This window comes from Lissotriton helveticus, chromosome 9 (assembly GCF_964261635.1).
Source record: "Lissotriton helveticus chromosome 9, aLisHel1.1, whole genome shotgun sequence".
Taxonomy (NCBI): domain Eukaryota; kingdom Metazoa; phylum Chordata; class Amphibia; order Caudata; family Salamandridae; genus Lissotriton; species Lissotriton helveticus.
In genome coordinates this window covers 424,058,608-424,078,687 of record NC_136070.1, presented here as the reverse complement: position 1 = coordinate 424,078,687, position 20,080 = coordinate 424,058,608, and the positions used below count along the sequence as shown (strand labels likewise).

The 20,080-nt window shown below is 43.2% G+C and overlaps 1 protein-coding gene across 5 annotated transcripts in view; it reads left to right on the top strand.

The window, feature by feature from the left end:
• The first annotated feature begins 3,407 nt into the window (after positions 1-3,407).
• The window catches only part of MOK (MOK protein kinase), an 830,279-nt gene continuing 813,606 nt past the window's right edge, over positions 3,408-20,080 (top strand). For 4 of the 5 annotated variants that reach the window (XM_078660202.1, XM_078660201.1, XM_078660205.1 and 1 more), the window contains exon 1: positions 3,422-3,551. In XM_078660202.1, coding sequence (XP_078516328.1) covers positions 3,545-3,551 — 7 coding nt within the window. In that variant the 5' untranslated portion in view covers positions 3,422-3,544. Of the gene's footprint in view, positions 3,552-20,080 lie in introns of all 5 variants that reach the window. The other variant, XM_078660203.1, reaches the window with a different exon arrangement.

Sequence of the window (20,080 nt, the reverse complement as noted above, 5' to 3'; positions counted from 1 at the left end):
GCATTTAGATATGTTCGTCTACCTTTTGGATTGGCTTCTTCTGCAAGTGTTTTTCAGAAGTTAATGGAGAACATGTTCGGGGAAATTGATGGTGTGCAGAAGTTCCAAGATGACATTCTGGTTCACGCGGAGTCAGAGAGCAAGCACAACGAAATCTTGGATACGGTATTAAACAGATTACAAGAAAGAGGTATGACTGTGTCGAGAGATAAATGTAAATTCTTGAAAACTGAGATTGAGTATTTAGGCCATGTACTCAGTGCTGAAGGCATCAAACCAAAACTTAATCTGGTACAGGCAATAACCGATGCACCCAATCCTGACAATAAGGATGCACTCAGGTCATTCTTAGGCCTTAGCGAGTACTACTCCAGGTTTATTGAAGGGTATGCTAGAATGGTAGAACCATTAAGGGCGCTGTTGCGCAAAGTACAGAATTTTAATTGGGAAATTCAGCATGATGTGGCATTTAAGGAGGTAAAAGATGCTATTGTTAAGGCACCCACATTGGAACCTTTTGATTCACATGGTTATAATGTCATTACAGTTGACGCAAGTTCAGTGGGAATCGGTGCAGTCTTTACCCAGAAAGTAGGTAAGCATGTCCATACAGTTGCTTTCATTTCGCGAAGATTAAATGATACCGAGAAGAATTACAGTACTATAGAAAGGGAGGCATTAGCCTGTGTTTGGGCAGTAGAGAAGCTAAAAATGTACATTTGGGGCAAAGAATTTGAGTTAATCACCGATCACAAACCCCTCTTATTTTTGTTTGATGGATATGGTAGAGGCAATGGTAGAGCCTCGTCTAGATTGGTTAGATTGTTGGCCAGGCTGCAGGAGTATAATTTTTCCATTAAACATATTGCGGGCAGGTACAACATCAGAGCGGATTTTCTTTCCAGGTTGCCTACAGAAAGTAAAGATAAACAAATGTTTGAAGAAACAGAATGTGTTGTGTCCAATGTTGAGTTGTTACAACAGAGCAGTATGAATTTTTCCAATGAGGAGTGGGTAGAAGCTACGAGTAATGATGTAATTTTGTCTAAAGTTAAGAGGTATATGTCTACTTCATGGCCCCCCATACGTAATTTGTCATCTGATCTTAGAGCAATTGTACAAGTGGCTAATGAATTAAACATAGTGAAAGGGTGTATCAGGAGAGGGGATTTGCTTATTCCTCCCACCTGTTTCAGAAACAGTATTATAGACATGGCGCACAAAACGCATTTGGGAGCCACCATGACTAAAAGACGTCTCAAAGAACATTTTTGGTGGCCCGGCATGGACCTTGATGTGAACTTATTTGTGGAAAGATGTGATGCCTGCACAAAGTCAGACAAACATTGGAAATTAAGAACTCATGAGATGCAACTAGTTTCCATCCCAAATTCTGCGTGGTTTAAGATCGCCATCGACATGGCAGGACCGTTTCAACGTCTTGGACAGGACGAAAGATTTATTATTGCAGCCAGTGACTACTATTCAAAGTGGATATACAACAAATTTGTTAGCTCTATTGATTCTGACACAGTAATTGATTTCCTACGCATATGTTTTGACATAGAGGGTAGTCCACGTATTATTGTCCCAGACAATGGTAAACAACTTACGTCGACCAAAATGTCAGATTTTTTCACATCACATGGAATCACCCAGGAGAAAACTCCGTTATATTCTCCTAAATCTAATGGACAAATTGAACGTGTCAACAGGTTCCTCAAGGAGGGCATTCAACTTGCCTTGTCTTCAAATCTTCCAGTGAAGGACTTTATAAGAGAAAGAGTGTTTACTTTCTCTTACTCACAATTCAGTCACAGGTTTTTCTCCATTCTTTTTGTTGAGGGGAAGGAGATGCGACCATGACATCACTCCCAAGTTTTTGTTATCAGGAAATGAGTTGCCTTCCTCCATCATTATTGATGATGATTTATTGCACGTTAAGAAAAGAATAACCGATTGTCAAATGAAAAGTAAACAATATTATGACAAGGTGCACAGGGCAATTAACAAAGAATTATGTAAAGGTGATTGGGCATTAGCCACCAAACCAGGTCATCAGGTCAAGGGTGATTCCAGGTATTTTGCCCCCGAAGAAGTTGTGGATGTGTCAGAAAGTGCTGTTTGCCTTAGGCATGCGGGGTGGCGAAACAAAAGTGATGTAATAAGAGTTAGCAAACAGCAGGCTGATGTGTGGCATCGTAATCAAGTTGATGGAAGAGGCTACACTGAAGAGTACTCATGGTTGAATACGTTAAATGGAGATGAGGATTGTATACCTAACACCATAGCAGTCAGGTCAAGTGCTAAAGATGAATGTCAGGGTGGTGTTGAAAACAGAACGGGGAACAGTTACTGTGGTAGGAGTGATGTTATTGATGAACCAAAAGGTGATGAAGAAGACATTGACCAAATTGATGCCAGTGACAATGTATTCAGTTATGTTCCTTCCTCTAGTATTGCTACATCTTCCAGTGAAGGCTGCGTACACTGAGGGTGGCAGGGAACTTGTACCAAGTCTGGCAGGATTGCAAAGTTGCCCAGTATGTACAAAGACTATGATGTGAATTAGTTCTTCTTTTAGAAAGGGAGATGTTGTAGGTCTAGTTGTTCATGGTTTGCCCTCAGGCTATTAGCTACATGGCTCACGCAGCTGCGAGCCACCATTGAGTATATAAGTGACGTCAGCGCCACAGCCGGCACTGACAGCTGCGTTCCTCTTCCCTGTTGGTCACCTGTTCCCTCCCCGCAAGCTCTGTTTAAGTGAATAAATACTTAATGTCATCTGCACTTCGTATGTGTGATACTTTGGTATATCACAGCACTGCAAGGGAATTAACTTACCCCGATTTTTGGCTAATTTTCACAAAAAGAATCACGTTTTTTTGAGTCACCTAATAATTGGAAGCATTGTATAAAGGATAGCCTACTTGTCATTAAAAGTGTCTCTTGTATACTCAAAACGGGTTGACTTGTAATCGAAGTGCTCATGCGAGTACGACAATGAAAGAACGAGTATTTCCAAGTTTCGTAAAGTGAAGCTGTATAACAGAAGCTCATTTGACAAATAAATGAAAGATATTCACGTGATTTGTGAAAAACATTACTTTTATATGTTACGAATTTTAAAGACTTGTCGTTTAGTTAACTATATGCACATTATCAATTATAAATTATGTTTTAATATAAATTAATCATAACGCTGACATACAATTGTAACTATTTCACTTGTCAAAAGAAATCATTATTAATAAATAATTTGTTCTTAGAAGTAAGGTCGCTAACAGTAGTGTCTGTTATACGGTTATTGCAAAGATGGCAGCTACGTTAGCAGGAACGCTGAAGTCTTACGCAAATGTTAGCGCGACTCGTTTCACAAAGTTACCGCGGAGTCAGAGCTCGTGCATGTGTTTCGGTAGTCATGGAGATGGGAATACAACATGGCGGCAAGATACATTCAGAAGCAATGACACGATGAGGTGTGCACAGTGCTGAAGTCGGATCGACACTTACCGACTACGGGCAAAGACCGCGCTGCCCCAGGATGAACAGTAAGTACACTACAGATAACAAGCTTTGTGCTGAAGTATTCATTTATTTGACGGTAACTTCGGGAAGCAGGGATATCCCACACTGAGAGTGCTCGTGTAGAAATCCAGCTTAATTAGGTGTGCATCCATGTTTAGGACTGCGGCTGCAACAATAATAATATATAACAGTAAGCGCATTTGGAGTTATGTTATCATCTAATCTTATTGTAAGAACTTCCAAGAGGGAAATGTATAGCATTAGGTGGAAAAATGTTGTTTTCCCTTATCTTATATTGGAGTGTGTACTATTTTATGGAAAGTGGGGAAATGGGAGGAATGTCATCAGGCCTCCCTAAAACACAGAGGAAATGTATTTCTTAAATAATAATTGGATGCATGCTAAAATGTCCATCAATCCGTCCTTCTACATGACATTTCTGAAAGCTTACACCAGTCTCCATTATGAACATGCAGACAGTCACCTTCATAACAAAGTGGCTCGCTCCTTAAAGTGTTCCTTCAATAGAATGCTCACACCAGTGGTCGAAGTGGGGGAAAAAAAGTAGGGGAACTGTGGGCGGAGCATCAAAGGGCAGGAATAACAAGTGGATTGGTCAGTGGGCGGAGTCAGAAGTGTGGCAGAAAGAGCAAAATATCCCACTTTTTTGTATTTTTTCCCATTTTACTAATTTAACCGATAAATACACATGTTTATTTAAGGTTTAATATGAGTTATTGACATGAAAATACATTCACAAAGTGGGATACGTTTACAATCCCAGAAGTTCTCATATATCCTTAAAAATGGAATCGCATGCCTTTTGTCTCCCAGCCATGGAGTTTCTGTCTACAGCACTTCTCCTCCCTTTTTCCACAAGAGCAGTTCAAACATGAATGGCAAAATATCCTAGTTTGCAAAATATTTTCCACATAATTTTGGCTTTGCCATATTTGCACCATGGTTGGGGGTTCTCTTTAATAATCACAATTGATTTCTATTCAAATGAACCCTTTTTTGCAACATTAGGATAATCAAAGACTGGGGAAAAACCATAACGCTCTAATTTATACCTTGCAATTTGCATGCAGCTCTTACATGACAGTTAATAGCTCACTGTTTTATGTTAGGATTTTAATTTATTAACGGCAAGTAACAATAGGGTCTCTCTGACAAAAGCAGGAACCCACTGAACTATTTACATTAGGTGCACTTTGTGATCTGCATCATACATGTTCTTAGCGGCAGGTACGTTAACCCTCTGAGCTTCCTTTCCATGAGTCAAAACTTCCACTAGATAAAACACCATCTCTCTCTACTAAGAACATTAATCACTGGAGTTATCATAACATTATCATTGTTGCCGAAAATTGTTGGAGGCCAGGAAGAAGGCAGCAAGTGGTTTTAAAACCATATTATGTTTACAAACACGATGCCCCCACCTGAAGTCAGCACCCATGCGGTCACATTGCCCTAGAGCTCCCTGCTCAAGGGTCCTGTGACCTCAGTGGCAGAGTCACTGTCACTCTATGGTGTGCTGCTTAATAGTCCTGCCCGCGAGACTGGAGGTGAACTACATGGATTTTGGTGGACAGCCCTTCAAGGTCAACCCACACCTGCCACCGCTAGGGTCCACCTGCTGGTGCTGTGACTCCAGGTCTTCTACGGTCTTGCGTTCAATGTGCTCCCTCAGGAGAGTGGTCTTGGAGCCTGGTCATTAAGGCTGAACCTGGTTCCCCAGTTCCAAATCCAGCAGCTCTGACCATAGTGCCACATCCTGTCCCCCACTGAACACCATACTGTCCCACTTAGAGAAACTTGCACTGCACTGACCCGCTATAAACAACTGGATGTGACTTAATTCAAATTGCGCACTAGACAAGAGCAATATGCTGAATAAAAAAAATTAACAACATATACAAAAAGCAAATACTCCTAGGGAATGCAAGATTAAGTAAATCATGTGAAATGTAAGCAGGAACAACATGGTTACCTTTTTCCTTTTACACTCATTATTCAGAAATTAGTGAGTGCTTTTACATGAAAAGTTAAGACCATGACTACAGGGCCCGGAAGGGACCCGTTTCAGTGCCCATTGCATATATATTTTCAAAACATAGGCAGTATGGTTTAAAGAAACCACATTCGTGTACACACAGCCGCTGTACTCATTTTGTTTTCCAATTCACCCATCAAACAGGTATTTCAGTACCTCCAGGAAAGGTGCACTTTCCCACCAAGGGAAAACAATGTTGAAAGAGAGAGGAGAAAACAAAAGTAGCGCTTCACTGGCAAACGTTGTAAAGTGGCGCTAATGTGTTTGGGTGGGAATACATCAATATGGTCACCTTGCAACCACTCTGTCTTGCTTTAATTAGTTGGTTATCTATTTTTAATATTTGGAAAGTTTGATTTCTCTCCACCCCGAGACTGCAGGAGAACTGGACACTGTCCTTGTCTTCTGTGGGCATGAAGGAAAAGACAAAGTCCTTTTCTTTCTCTGCCCGTTCCGCCCGCCCACAAAAGCCGAGGCTTAACTATTGTCCTTGGCAATTTCTGCCATCCGGGAGGCAGGGTCGGATTGGGATGAAAAGGTGGCCCGTGCACCCCAAAAGAAAGTGGCCCACAATTGCAGTTCGCAAACCTTCATGGCTAAAAAGGCATCTGTTTCGAGTCAGATTTGTCTTTAAATTGAAAAGTTAATTAAAACTTTAGTGTTTCTTGTTCTCTGCTCTCATTCCATTGCACAGTATTTAAATGAAACTCCTAACCTCAATCTGAGGAAACTGGCAGCAGGCACCCGAGGCTTGTCTGTCTGATGGACCTGAGGCGTGTCTGTCTGATCCTTGTGACCTGCTGTGGGGGACAAAAGCTTCCTCCTCTCACTGGCGACTTGTTTATTGCACTGCTGAAAAGACCACCTCTCTCAAAGGCTCACTGACACCTCCTGGGGGCCTGGTATGAAAGAGGTGCACCAGGTGATGGGCGTCCTCCTGATGTCTATTGTAATTCCACAAGTAGCAATTAATGGCCTGCTCAAATTGCCCTGAAGCTGGAAAAATGTTGGAAAGTTGAATCCAGTTATACAGGGTTGCTTGAGCCACAAACTAATAAAAGCGGCCACTCGCTTGCCTCTGCCACAGGCCCCTCGGGCATGATTGTCCGCCCTGCCACTTCGACCCTGCTGGAAAGCATGTTTAAAATAAGAAAGTAGGGGAACGGAATCTGTGAAATTCGAGAAATAGGGGCACGCCGTGCCCTGCCGATCCCGCCCACTTCAACCACTGGCTCACACAGAACATAGATTGCGCTGTTGTGGGAATGGATAAGTATGGCAGTGTGGTGACCACCTCCAAAGTTTCCTTTTTATGGTTGGTTAATGATTGTTATTGATTCTGGAAGACCTCATGAAATATTGTGAAAACACAATACACATAGAGAAAGGGCTTTGGGTCAGTGTGATGTTGTGATGTCATGTTGCAGTATCAGACTACAGGAGGTAGCCCGTAAACCCTAAAGAGACTAGGGCGAACATCTGTAACATGCAACAATGTCTCTAAGAGTGTTAATTAAAGGTCAATTTCAGGCAGCACAATAAATTACTGGGAGTGGAAGGAGGAAAACTAGGGAGACAACATAGAATGTACTTTAGTAAATGCATATATTTGTCATATTTAGCGTCATATATTCAAACATATGAAAGTGTGACACTGCGTTACATTGAATGGCATTTAACCTGTGGGATACTGTGCACAAGTGCTCGTGAAAAATTGTGAAGGCACAAGTGACACATGAGGAGGTATGTACAGCGACAGGAAGGGATGCAACAAAAACAAGTGAGAGTGAGATTTACATAGTTGGGATACCCAAACAATAAATGATAATATACACAAAAAGAGTCAAGATGGGTATCCTTGAAGGATATAAACAACAACAGAACAGATTCAGGGTGGGTCCAAGGGATATAAGGTTTAGAGACCCGTACCTGGTTAATATCCCCAGCAACTTCTATATGTATAACACAGAAAACACAGGGGGTCTATCAGCTTAATTATGTAGCTGGACTGTCAGTCCGAGTCACCAGGATCTCGGGGTGTATAAATCACATGAAGACAGCGTAATTCAATATAAGGTGAACACCGTGTGTATAGGAAAAGCCAACACAGCGCAGATCATTCATACATGGCTGACAAATCCAGACCAATTAGTAAAGGGCTTCCATCAAATAGACTCAGTGATCAGTCCTATCATTTGGCCAAACCCAAGTGCATGTCAGTCTGGTCCCCTGATCATTGGGACAACAAACACCGCACCATCTATTGTTGGTTAAGGATTGGGTCCACCAACATGCGTGAACCGTTAGTGATGGCTGATCCTTGATGGTCAAGTGAATAACAGTGCAACAAAGAAAATGTGACTTTAAAATAGGATGGAGTGTCCTCCTACTAATAACTTTATTCTGCGGACGAACCACACCTCCTAATTAAAAACCAAGAACAGTGCAAGAGAGACAGTCAAACAAATATCTGTCTAATAACGGGCCAACATGTTTCTGCCTATCGGGTATAAAATCCCATGGCATTCATCAGGGCCTCTGTTCTTTCAATAGTTGCACAAGTAGTAGTGGAACAAAAGAAACACCACCACCACCAAAGTGAGAGAAATAAAAATTCGAAAGGTTGAATACGGTACAACCTGTAACAACCGCAAACATTAGCCCTCCATGTCAATAAGGAAATACGAATTCTATGGAAGAAAATATATAGTCATTAATTATAGACTGACTGTGTCAGTTGCCCACACACCTGGTATCACCAAAAAATAATTGAAAAAACTATATAATATATTCATGCTCACCCTCCATGGTAGGGAGAAGGACCTCACCTCACCTGGACCTTGCTCAGGTTGTACGAGGCCCCGCGCTACATAGATACAAGAAGGAAAACAGAAATGGAGCACCCTAAAGCGTAGATTACACAGCCTATCGAAATGCCCAATGTGATTCCTGTATAAAAAAACCCCTTGTATCTAGGAACCAACATGTAATGAGACTCTAGCACTCAAACTTCGTGCGCCCTGCCTCCCAGCCTCCCAGGTCTACCACCTAACCTTTGCACACAACTGAAGGAGAGACATTATCCTAGCTCGCTGATCAAGAGGTCAAGGAAAAGAGCAATGAATAACAATAGAGATGCCCCTCTTGAACCTCCAATTGCTAAACCACCACTTGAAAGACTCACATTCGTGAGCACTTTCAATACTAGGAGTAACAGTATCCAGAAAATTGTGAGAAGACACTGGCGCCTTCTTAATCATAGCAAAGAAAAGATAGCGCAGCCCTGATTTGCGTTTAAACGGGCCAGTAACATTTGGGACCGGCTTGTACACACACGCCCCAAAGAAACCAGAAAGAAAATTGGCGAAACCCTATGGAATCTCCCTCCTGTGGTGGGTCACCACCCCTGCGGCATTTGCTCTGTCTGTCCCCAGACGAATCATACCAGCGAGATAGACATAGGTACGAATAGACCTTGGGTGCAGTGCAACTTTAGCAATTGCAACAGCAATAATTTAATCTACATGCTGAGATGTATATGTTCCATTCGATATGTGGGCATGACAACTCGAAAAGTCCGCACAAGAATGTTAGAGCATAAGAGCTCTATTCGCTGTAAGAAGTCCCACACGAAACTCACAAGACATTTCTTGGAGAAACAGCATAATGAAACCGATTTCCAATGGACTGTCCTTGAGAAGCCCTATATACCTGGACACATAAGTGATGTGTCAAGCTATCTTTTCTCAAAGGAACAAAAATGGATTTATAAGCTCCAGACTGATAAATGTGGACTAAACGATGATATTCCATGGACCCTACTATAGGGTTCCACCCTCGGGTTTAGCTTACCTCAGCATAGGCCCCCCGCTTTGTATAAACGTAGATATTTCAATATGAACTGAGATATACACTTTTAGATTATATAGGGTTGTTATACTTTAACAAATACAACTATATAAGCGGCGGTGGCATAAGCTTTATTAACACAAAGAGGGCCGAGGCTTAGTATTGCTGTAGCCTGCATTATCATGACTAATACACACCTCATAATTATGACCTCCAGAAGAAGTGTCTGTGTCTCGGAGGTGGAGCAGGTTATGTACCATTAATAGTTCTTCAACGTTAGCCGGTGGTTCCTGTAAATACACTGTTGGCTAGAACCTTTACTGTAGATACAATGATTCTATATAGCCATACTTATAGTCTGCTGACACGTCTTAGAGTATCGATTATATAACTCTATCCTTCAAAACTAAGTTTGGACTGGCTAATATCCAGTATTGCTGCTGTGATCGGTTTAGCAAAAAATACTATCACAATGGGCAAGTCGACATCATCGTTCAGTTCATATCTTTCAAGGTCCTGTGAGACTTGCAATACAACATAGAATGTCCTGTAATGTAGAACGCTGTGTTTTTTACGCGTTTGTATTCAGCGCATGGTCAAGCGCTTTACTTTAATGCCTTGGATTTTTGGCACACTTAATAACACTGAGCAGGACAGGGTTCTGATCGAAAGCGTCTATGTGCTTTTTAACACCCATTAAAAACGATACCAAAAGAACTACAAAGATGGAGTAGATGATGTCATTTAGTAGTTCTGGGTCAGAGTCGATCAAACTAGGCTTGGAAGCCAATAAATATTGGCGGTTTCGCTCCTCCACCGAGCGCACTGTCGATTGTTCATCTGGTGTGCTCCAGGTCAGATTATTGACATGATGTAAACCAAACATCTAATGTGTCCCTTATTACCCATAGCAACTGTAACGCAATGAACTAAAAAAATGGAGTTTATGATGTCATCCAGTAGTCTTTAGCGCGAGTTCTCGCGCAATTTCGCGCGCAAAGTAGTGCGCCCCGAAATCCATCAATAACAGGGTGAATAATAATGCTGCTGCTGTTACAGTTACTAAAGAAGCAGGGCGATGTCACTGGGGACTAACCAAACCACTCTATGATCACACAATATATACATTTTAAAACCTTTATAAATAACTGAGGCGGAGGGTTACCATACCATCAACCCCCGGAGACACTACTAAAGAAGAGACCATCTACAAGTCGGTGCCTCCCCCAAGTCTCAGATGGAAGCTTGAGGTACCGACGGATAGGTGAGTCTACCACAGGTCAGACTAATAAGGAGTCTTCTTAATCCTAGTATGCAAATACAGTCACAAAGAATGTTGTTGATAGAGTTTGTAGCTTATTACTAGTGATACTAGTAACAGTTAATGAATCTGTATGAGTACAATTTTGTGTTAGGTGGTAGACCTGGGAGGCTTGGAGGCAGGGCGCACGAAGTTTGAGTGCTAGAGTCTCATTACATATTGGTCCCTAGATACAAGGGTTTTTTTTATACAGGAATCACATTGGGCATTTCGATAGGCTGTGTAATCTACGCTTTAGGGTGCTCCATTTCTGTTTTCCTTCTTGTATCTATGTAGCGCGGGGCCTCGTACAACCTGAGCAAGGTCCAGGTGAGGTGAGGTCCTTCTCCCTACCATGGAGGATGAGCATGAATATATTATATAGTTTTTTCAATTATTTTTTGGTGATACCAGGTGTGTGGGCAACTGACACAGTCAGTCTATAATTAATGACTATACATTTTCCTCCATAGAATTCGTATTTCCTTATTGACATGGAGGGCTAATGTTTGCGGTTGTTACAGGTTGTACCGTATTCAACCTTTCAAATTTTTATTTCTCTCACTTTGGTGGTGGTGGTGTTTCTTTTGTTCCACTACTACTTGTGCAACTATTGAAAGAACAGAGGCCCTGACGAATGCCATGGGATTTTATACCCGATAGGCAGAAACATGTTGGCCCGTTATTAGACAGATATTTGTTTGACTTTCTCTCTTGCACTGTTCTTGTTTTTTAATTAGGAGGTGTGGTTCGTCCGCAGAATAAAGTTAATAGTAGGAGGACACTCCATCCTATTTTAAAGTCACATTTTCTTTGTTGCACTGTTATTCACTTGACCATCAAGGATCAGCCATCACTGACGGTTCACGCATGTTGGTGGACCCAATCCTTAACCAACAATAGATGGTGTGGTGTTTGTTGTCCCAATGATCAGGGGACCAGACTGACATGCACTTGGGTTTGGCCAAATGATAGGACTGATCACTGAGTCTATTTGATGGAAACCCTTTACTAATTGGTCTGGATTTGTCAGCCATGTATGAATGATCTGCACTGTGTTGGCTTTTCATATCCACACGGTGTTCACCTTATATTGAATTACGCTGTCTTCTTGTGATTTATACACCCCGAGATCCTGGTGACTCGGACTGACAGTCCTGCTACATAATTAAGTTGATAGACCCCCTGTGTTTTCTGTGTTATACATCCTTGAGGGAATAGCACCGAAACTTTTGCTGTAAAAGTCGACGGCGTTTCGGCCTGTAGAAGTGTTTAGGTCATCATCAGGACCAGGTTACTGTTATTTCTATGGCAGCAACTGATAACAAATTGTGGTGGGGAGGGTCCCGGAGCAGTCTGAGTTCCACCTGGGACGCCTCTGCTGGAAGGCACGGTGAGAAGTCCCAGAGGGTAGTCCGAAAAGGTTCAAGAACGATCGCTCTGAGTTGCGATAAGCCAGAAGCTGCTGGGCAGGTTACTTGAGAATGTGAAGTCATCTGGAGGAGCGACAATGCGCATCAGAAGCCGGAATTAGTCAGCCTCTGGTTTTTCTCCTTCCGCTCCCAACAATTAATTGTGCTGCCTGAAAATTACCTTTAATTAACACCCTTAGAGACATTTTTGCATGTTAGTGATGTCAGCATGTAGTTTGGAATGCTTCATGTGAAGGCACCACAGACTAGATGCGGGAACGGTTGTTGAGAGAGACATAAACAGTTGTCTACACTGCTCCTTAGGCCAGGGGCAACAGGTACCCTTTGAAAGTGGTGGGGCGATTTAAGTGCCCCAGCACTTCCCCAAAAACAAAATAAAACACACCCTCCCTGCAAAGCCCAAGTACAACACATCTCCCTCCAGAAGCCCAAAATAAAATACCCCTCTCTCTCCAAAAGTTCAAAGTAAAACAACCTCTCCATCCAAAAGTTTGAAAAACACAGCTAGAATATCATTTTAAATAAATAACATAAAAAGGTACTTGCCCACAGCTGCACGTCCTCTTCGATGTTCCACTCCGAATCTGCTGTGGAAGTCGAGCTCCCCTAACCAATCCAGACTCTGTTAATAAGCATGAGAGCAGCGTCAGGATTGGATGGAGTGGGTAGGCTAGGTGCTCCTTCAGACCCTTGAGGCCTGTGCTTGGTTTACACCCAGCTGTCTAAGACAGCTGGTTGGAGAGCTTTAAAGTGTGCATGTCACTTTGGCAGGTTGAAGACTGCCGGCCAAAGTGACATGCTCACTTTGGAGCATCCAGCCAGTCAGCCACTGCCCCTGTTCTTTGTTGCCAATCGGCAGCAGAGGACACGCCAAGCATTTCTCTGGGCTCGGGATTGGCTGGTTGCTGCAGTTTGTACACTGGAAAAATAAAATGGCACATATATCAAAGATCTTTTTATTCAGCATGTCAATCAAATAACACTTGTTACATAGGAGAATACTCAGGACCTCGTGCCAATATCTGTCGCTAGTACGAGTCCAGTTTCTCTGGTGGAGAAGTCCAATCACGTCCCTCCCATGTTACAAATCATGTCTATTTTATGAAGCCAAACAATGGGGCAACTCCCAAATTATAACAATAAACAAACCCACCCTCCTCCCTTTTCCCGGGGGTGGTAGTATCTTGGAAACCAACTGTCGGACCTTCTGATGCGCCCAAAAGGAGATGTATCGGCAGGGTAGTTCGAGACCACCCTCAGGACCTTTTCAGAACTTTTAAAAATGCATGGCTCATATGGAGGGTGGGCAGAACACCGACGGCAAGCCACGAGACAGGTAGGTTACCTTTGGGCCCCATTTGTACTCAAAGTTCTTGTACTCATCCCTAAAAATATCGGCTAACCTTTCCATTGTGAGAAGTCTCCAGAGCCGAGAGTGCCACAGCGATACAGCCAGGTTTCCTTCTTTTTTCAGACTGCTGCTATTGTTATTTTGGCCGCCCCTATGCACGCCCACATTATTGCCTTATCCGCTTTTGTCTGGTTTCCTAGATAGGGATCCCTGGTGCCCAAGAGAGCTCTCTCTATAGTTGTCAGAATGGGGTAGCCAAGTATATCTTTGATGTGTGGAAGGATTTCCTTCCAGAAAGCACGAATACCGGGGCAGTCTCACAATATGTGGCGAGAGTCTCCTTGCAAACCACAACCCGCGCCAACAGAGGTCGGAAGTGTCTGGGAATATCGTTTTTAGCTTAGTGGGGTACAGATACCAGCCAAAAAGTGACTTGTAGTGGGCCTCTTTCAAGGTGCTTGAGTGATTGTTCTTGGTTAGATCTCCACATATGTGTTTCCACTCCTCCTCCGTAATATCCCTCCAGATCATGTGTTCCCAAAAAGACATATATCATGCTTGTGGTGCACGTACTATTGATAATAGCATGGCATACAGTGAAGAGATTGCCCCTTTCATAGTACCCGCTCTCCGTACCAGCTGTTCTATCTGTGTGCATTCTCTATTGGCGCCATCTCTCACCTGTGGCTGAGATACCCAGTGTTTAATTTGGAGGTAATGGAAATGTTCGCTTTTTGGGACCTAGTATTCTCTTTGACAGCTCCCAAACGTGAGCATGTCAAAGTTGTGGAACATGTCTAAAATCATCAGGCAGCACCCCTCTCGCCAACGATCAAAAGGGCCTTTCTGTAGCGCTGGTGGGAAGTCCGGGTTGAAATGGATAGGAGTGTAGGGAGAGGGGAAAGACGTCCATCCCTCTCTTGTCATGACCTCTTCCCAGACTTTGAGTGTGGTTTGTGTCGGGGTGCATTTACTGGCCTATCTATTTTTGGTTTCTGAAGGAGGGTTTGCGCTGTCTAGAGCATGTGCCAGGGCCGAGCGTGATGGGGAAAGAAGAGTGTCCAGTGAGCGACACAGATGGAGTAAAGAGATGCTCAACGCGGACCCTGTGCCTGAGCTCGTTCTACGCCCATACTGTACATGCCACAGTATCAATCTGCGCTTGGGGGCCATAAATATCGCCATCTGGAGAGGGCAGGGTGCTGCATGATCAGATTCAGGGGCTGTGTGGGTAGGGAAGAGCCAGTGATGGACAAAATAGGCCTGAGCACTAATGTAATTCAAGTCCATATCTGGGGCACTCGTGCCTCCTTGCTTAAAGGGAAGTGTCATGATCTCCCAGGCAAATACGCAGCTGTCCACCTGCCCTTGCCAAGGAAAGGAGGCACGCTCCAAGATGTCTGCAGAAGTTAAGTGGCAAGGGGAGCGGTAAGTTAATGAAGAGATAGAGGATTGTCATTTTCGTGATGGCTAAGCTGCAAAGTCAGGGACAAGGAGAGTCGCTTCCAGCCCTCAACTCTCTCATCTAGCCATGCATACAGTTGAATACTGTTTTAACATGCACTGTTACGTGACATATGAAGAGAAATGGCAGTGAGTGACTTTCCCTGGTTCAGACAGTTAGCTGCAAACCTGCAGCAAGTGCGGATCTTTAATCACGTCCTGCATTTTTTGCGAAACAACATTTTTTTTTGTTTGTTTTTGTCCTCTTCTCCACCATGGTTGTAATCTGACAAGCTTCTGAAACAGGGTAGAAAGGCACATAGTGGTGCTGACATGCTAACTCAGTCAAAAACTGGTGAGGGTACAGCCGGTTCGTGGAATTGCCAAGACCCTAAAGCTATGTCATTCACCCTGCTGATCTTACCCCCAGTTGCTTGTTCGACAGATACTAACCATAAGCCAATTACCATTATTGCTTGTATCAACCTGTGCGCCCAGCAAGGAAGGCGAGATTGTTTAGCAGAGAAAGTATATCTTGGCTTCGTAATCATCGGACGTTGAGGGAAAAAAAAAAAACCCGCACCACTAGTGAGACCAATCGAGTAGGTGCCAAAAAGCTATTTTTTCTGGTTTCCCCACCCTGGCAAGATCTAGTTTGGATATCTGTAGCATTGAGGTGTACCAGTCATGTAAAGAAGGAGGAGATGCCTCTTTCCACCGCTTACAGATTTCTCTGCGGGCCACCAAGATGGAATAAAATAAGAGGTTATTGGCAGAACTTCGCTTCTGGTCTACAACACCGAAGATTACTAGTCGAAGATCAATAACCACTGTAGAAGATGTAAGTTTGTTGCCAATTAGATCCCAAAAAGACCTCAGGTGAGGGCAGTCATAAAACATGTGTGCATCAGAGGCTGCCACTAGACCACAGCGAGCACATGCCACCGAGCCCCCTGTTGAAAATTTGGACAACCTCTGAGGGGAATAGTAGGCCCTGTGAAGGGTGAAAAGGTGGTTCCTACGGAGCCAGGCTGGTTTAACTAGTTCCCACAAGACTTTGCAAGACGTTAGCCATAGATCGTTCAAGTTCAGGGATGGCATCAAGGAACCCCACAGTAGTTCTGGGAGATGAAATTCCCCATTGATCTCTTCCAAGATTAAATTATACCATAGGGAAACTTCCTTAGGTACTTTTGGTTTGTCGAGCAAGAGAGATTCCAGTTGACTGCCTCCTCCTAAGGGTGTGTTATAACGACGAGGGGCTCTGGCTGACTGCGCTTGGGCCCAACTTGAGATTTGCAGATACTTCAATTTAGAAAAGTTTGGGCCCACCTTGCTTGCTAGATGTTCCCAGGAAAGTGTGGTTCCTCCCACAAACAGGTCACCCCATGTTGAGATTCCGGCGTCTTTTAGTGGAATTACCAGTATATCATTTGTCCAGCCTGGAGCAGCAGGAAGATCCCATATAGGGGATCTATTTGAATAATAACCTAGTTTGGTAGCAGCTCTAAGATTGTACCATGTTCTTGCTAGGCCCTGCAGCACCTTTAATTTGATCTTCTTGAAAAATTTGGGGTCACCAAACTTAAAAAGAAAACCCGACTGTCCCACTCCTTCACCCTGTAATAATGCTGTAAACATCAACCCTATGCCTTGGTCTGATGGGATTTTGAACAACATTTGTGCGTGCGTCATCTGAAAAGCCCACGCATATAACTGAAGATCAGGACCGGCCAAGCCACCTTTCTCCCTACGACGCCTTATTTTCTTCCAGGCTATTCTTACATTTTTGTTTTTCCAAATAAATGAAGAAATGTCACCTTGCATCTTCGCCACGAGTGATGTATCAAAAAATAATGGTATAGTGTTGAAAATAAAAGTCAACTTAGGTAAGATAGACATTTTTACTAAGTTTGCACGACCCAGAACTGTCAAGGGGAGATGTTTCCAAGACGCCATTAGCTTCCGGCAATCTTTGGCAACTATTGCAAAGTTGGTAGATGCAATCAGATTAATATCTTTAACTATTCTTAGACCGAGAAACAACACTTTTGTAAACCTTCTGTGATAGGTTCTGCTTGCATGCGCTGATAACTGTTCGCCGAGCAGAGGTTCTTTCGTTGCTTGTCCCTTGCAATTTAAGATTCCATAATGCCTTGCACATGACGTTACACGTTAGTTATATGACTGTACTTGTCGGCCATCTTGAATCGCCCAAAATGAACAGACCAACACATTATCAGTGTAGCAAAAAAGGCCACTTTATTTAGATCAGGTAAACTCTCTAAACTAGAAAATACTCTTTATTTCATTATGTATACACAATTTGGTAAAATGGGCCAAAACCTTACACTTCTTACTTAAATGTTGAACTTTCTGACCAAAACCATCAATATATATATATATTTGTACCTTTTTCCAAAAACCTTGTTTTATTACCTTTCCTTCAGCTTGTATCCAAAAGGATGGGTAAGCCCGCTCCAGACTTTCTCACCCCCCCTAAAATTCGCCCTTCAGGCCTGTCTCCCAGAGTCACCTGTCTAATAGTGGCATGAAAAACGTGTTATTATTATTTTTTTGGGGGGGTGGGCGGGTGGGATTTCGCCTCCTATAACCCTCTCCCGCCCTCCAGCCTGCCTCCTCAACAGTTAACTCGCGCCTAATGCGCAGCTACCAATGTTTTCTTCCCCTCGCACACTGTCCCCGCACCTCCTGCCAATCAGGCTGCGGCCCGTTCCATTTGGGCGAAAAACCCCAGGGGGAGACTGCTCTCGCTACGCTCCCACTGGGGCCCCCATTGGGCACGAAATACCGGAAAAATAGGAAGTCGAGGATTAGTATGGTTGCAATATACTTCGGAACATCATCGCTTTGCATGTTACAGAAAGAAACTAATTTCAAGGCACAGGGAAGTTACGCAAGCCCTGTTGTAATTCTGGATTACATTTCTCTTATTCTCTGGTGTTCCAAGTGTAACATTTTGGAAAAAAACACAAACTTTTTGGCATAATTTTCTTCAAATTACAATGTATACTCAAACCTTTTTCTTACCACCTCCTCTACCTCTCCGGTGGAGCCAATAATAAAATGGCACCAGTGGAAAGCTCATTTCCTCAATTATATTTCAACAATTGAGGATGATTCTTATAATGATTTCTCTCTGAGGATGAAACGCAAGATTTTATTACACATGTTTGTGCTGGAGGGGCTAAGAATTTCTGATCAAATGGAGAAAAAAACAAGATCTGCGGATGACACTGATGTGTTTGCTCATGCATTAGAAGATTTAGACATATACTTTACGCCATCAGTATGTATTGCTTTTTATTTGCTTTTTTTCAATTTTTCATATCACAATCAACATTGATTTGGCAGACCTATCTCACTCCACAGGTTTAGTTACATTTCCGGAGTGTGTGTATATATTGTTGTATAGTATGGTGGATGGATGGGAATAAATGTGGATTGCTGTTAGTATGAATGGTTCATTGCATGAATATTTATTATATTTTTTGTCCCTTCAATTACCAGTAATGGTACCCCTTGATGCTAAAATTATGTGGTAATCATGTTGTTTGTGATATGAAAAATTGAAAAAAAAAGCAAATAAAAAGCAATTCAGTAGCTTTTGAGTGTTTATAAATTGGACATTCTGAAATAAAACCGATGGTTTGTAATAATTATCAGCATTGACAATTGTTTTTGTTAAGAGGTCACTACAATCAGGGCACATTACAGCTGTACATCGGGGTCATTTAGGTATTCAATTAAGAAATTCCAATAGTTCCTGGGGCGCGATCGTATAGGCCGTTCTTCTTCGTATGTCAGCAGGGTGTCTATGCAAGATCATGTCTTGGATCCAACAGTTTACCTTAGGACTCTGTTTACTTCCCCATCCAATCGAAACCCTGCGTTTTGCCATAAGCAGTGCTATTACACAAAACATTCGTTTCATCGCACGAAATCCCGGCAATATACCAATAAACATGCCTGTATAGTGCAATTTATGTGGGAGCCCACCATGTCCCCTAACATGCGCACCACTTTCGCCCAGAAGTCAGCTACCCCTTTACAATACCATGCAAGATGGATAAAATCTGCTCCTTCAGACCCACATCGTTGGCACCTGGAATCCTGACAAAGCCCAAATCTGTGCAATCTAGCTGGAGTGTGATAGGTTTGGTGTAAATATTTTACGTGGATCAGTCTCAAGTTACCATTTGGCGTCAGTAAACCCGCTATTGTACCGGCTGTAGACCATTCGTCCTATGTTAGTGGGACAGTTAATCACTTGTTCCATTTCTGTAATGCCTTATTCGTCGTTGCCCCTATCTCGGCTTGCAGTGTTGTATATAATCTGGAGACCAAATGCTTGGGTGCAGGTGATGTAAGGAGCAATTGCAAGGTCAGTAGTATTGGTGGTTCAGTAGGATATGTCGGATGTAGTGCCTTTATCGCCCTCTGCAGTGGGGGATGCAGTTTCTGAAACGTTTACCATCACTCGAGGCACACAACAGGGATGCCCGCCTGTCTCCCTTACTATATGCGATCGTAGCTGAGCCGTTGGCATGCGCAATCCGTGAGTATCACTCTCACAGGGAGCTGAAGTTCACAGGGTATACATTGAACATATCTGCGTATGCGGACAACACCCTACTGTATATTCGCACCCCGGAAGATAATCTGTCTCCTATACTACGAGTAGTGGTTCAGTAGTGAGTGCTGAGTAGTGAGTGCTGAGTAGTGCGTTGTGAGTAGTGAGTGCAGAGTAGTGAGTGCAGAGTAGTGAGTGCAGAGTAGTGAGTGCAGAGTGCAGAGTAGTGAGTGCAGAGTGCAGAGTAGTGAGTGCAGAGTGCAGAGTAGTGAGTGCAGAGTAGTGAATGCAGAGTAGTGAGTGCAGAGTAGTGAGTAGTGAGTGCAGAGTAGTGAGTAGTGGGTGCAGAGTAGTGAGTAGTGAGTGCAGAGTAGTGAGTGCAGAGTAGTGAGTGCAGAGTAGTGAGTGCAGAGTAGTGAGTGCAGAGTAGTGAGTGCAGAGTGCAGAGTGCAGAGTAGTGAGTGCAGAGTGCAGAGTAGTGAGTGCAGAGTAGTGAGTGCAGAGTAGTGAGTGCAGAGTAGTGAGT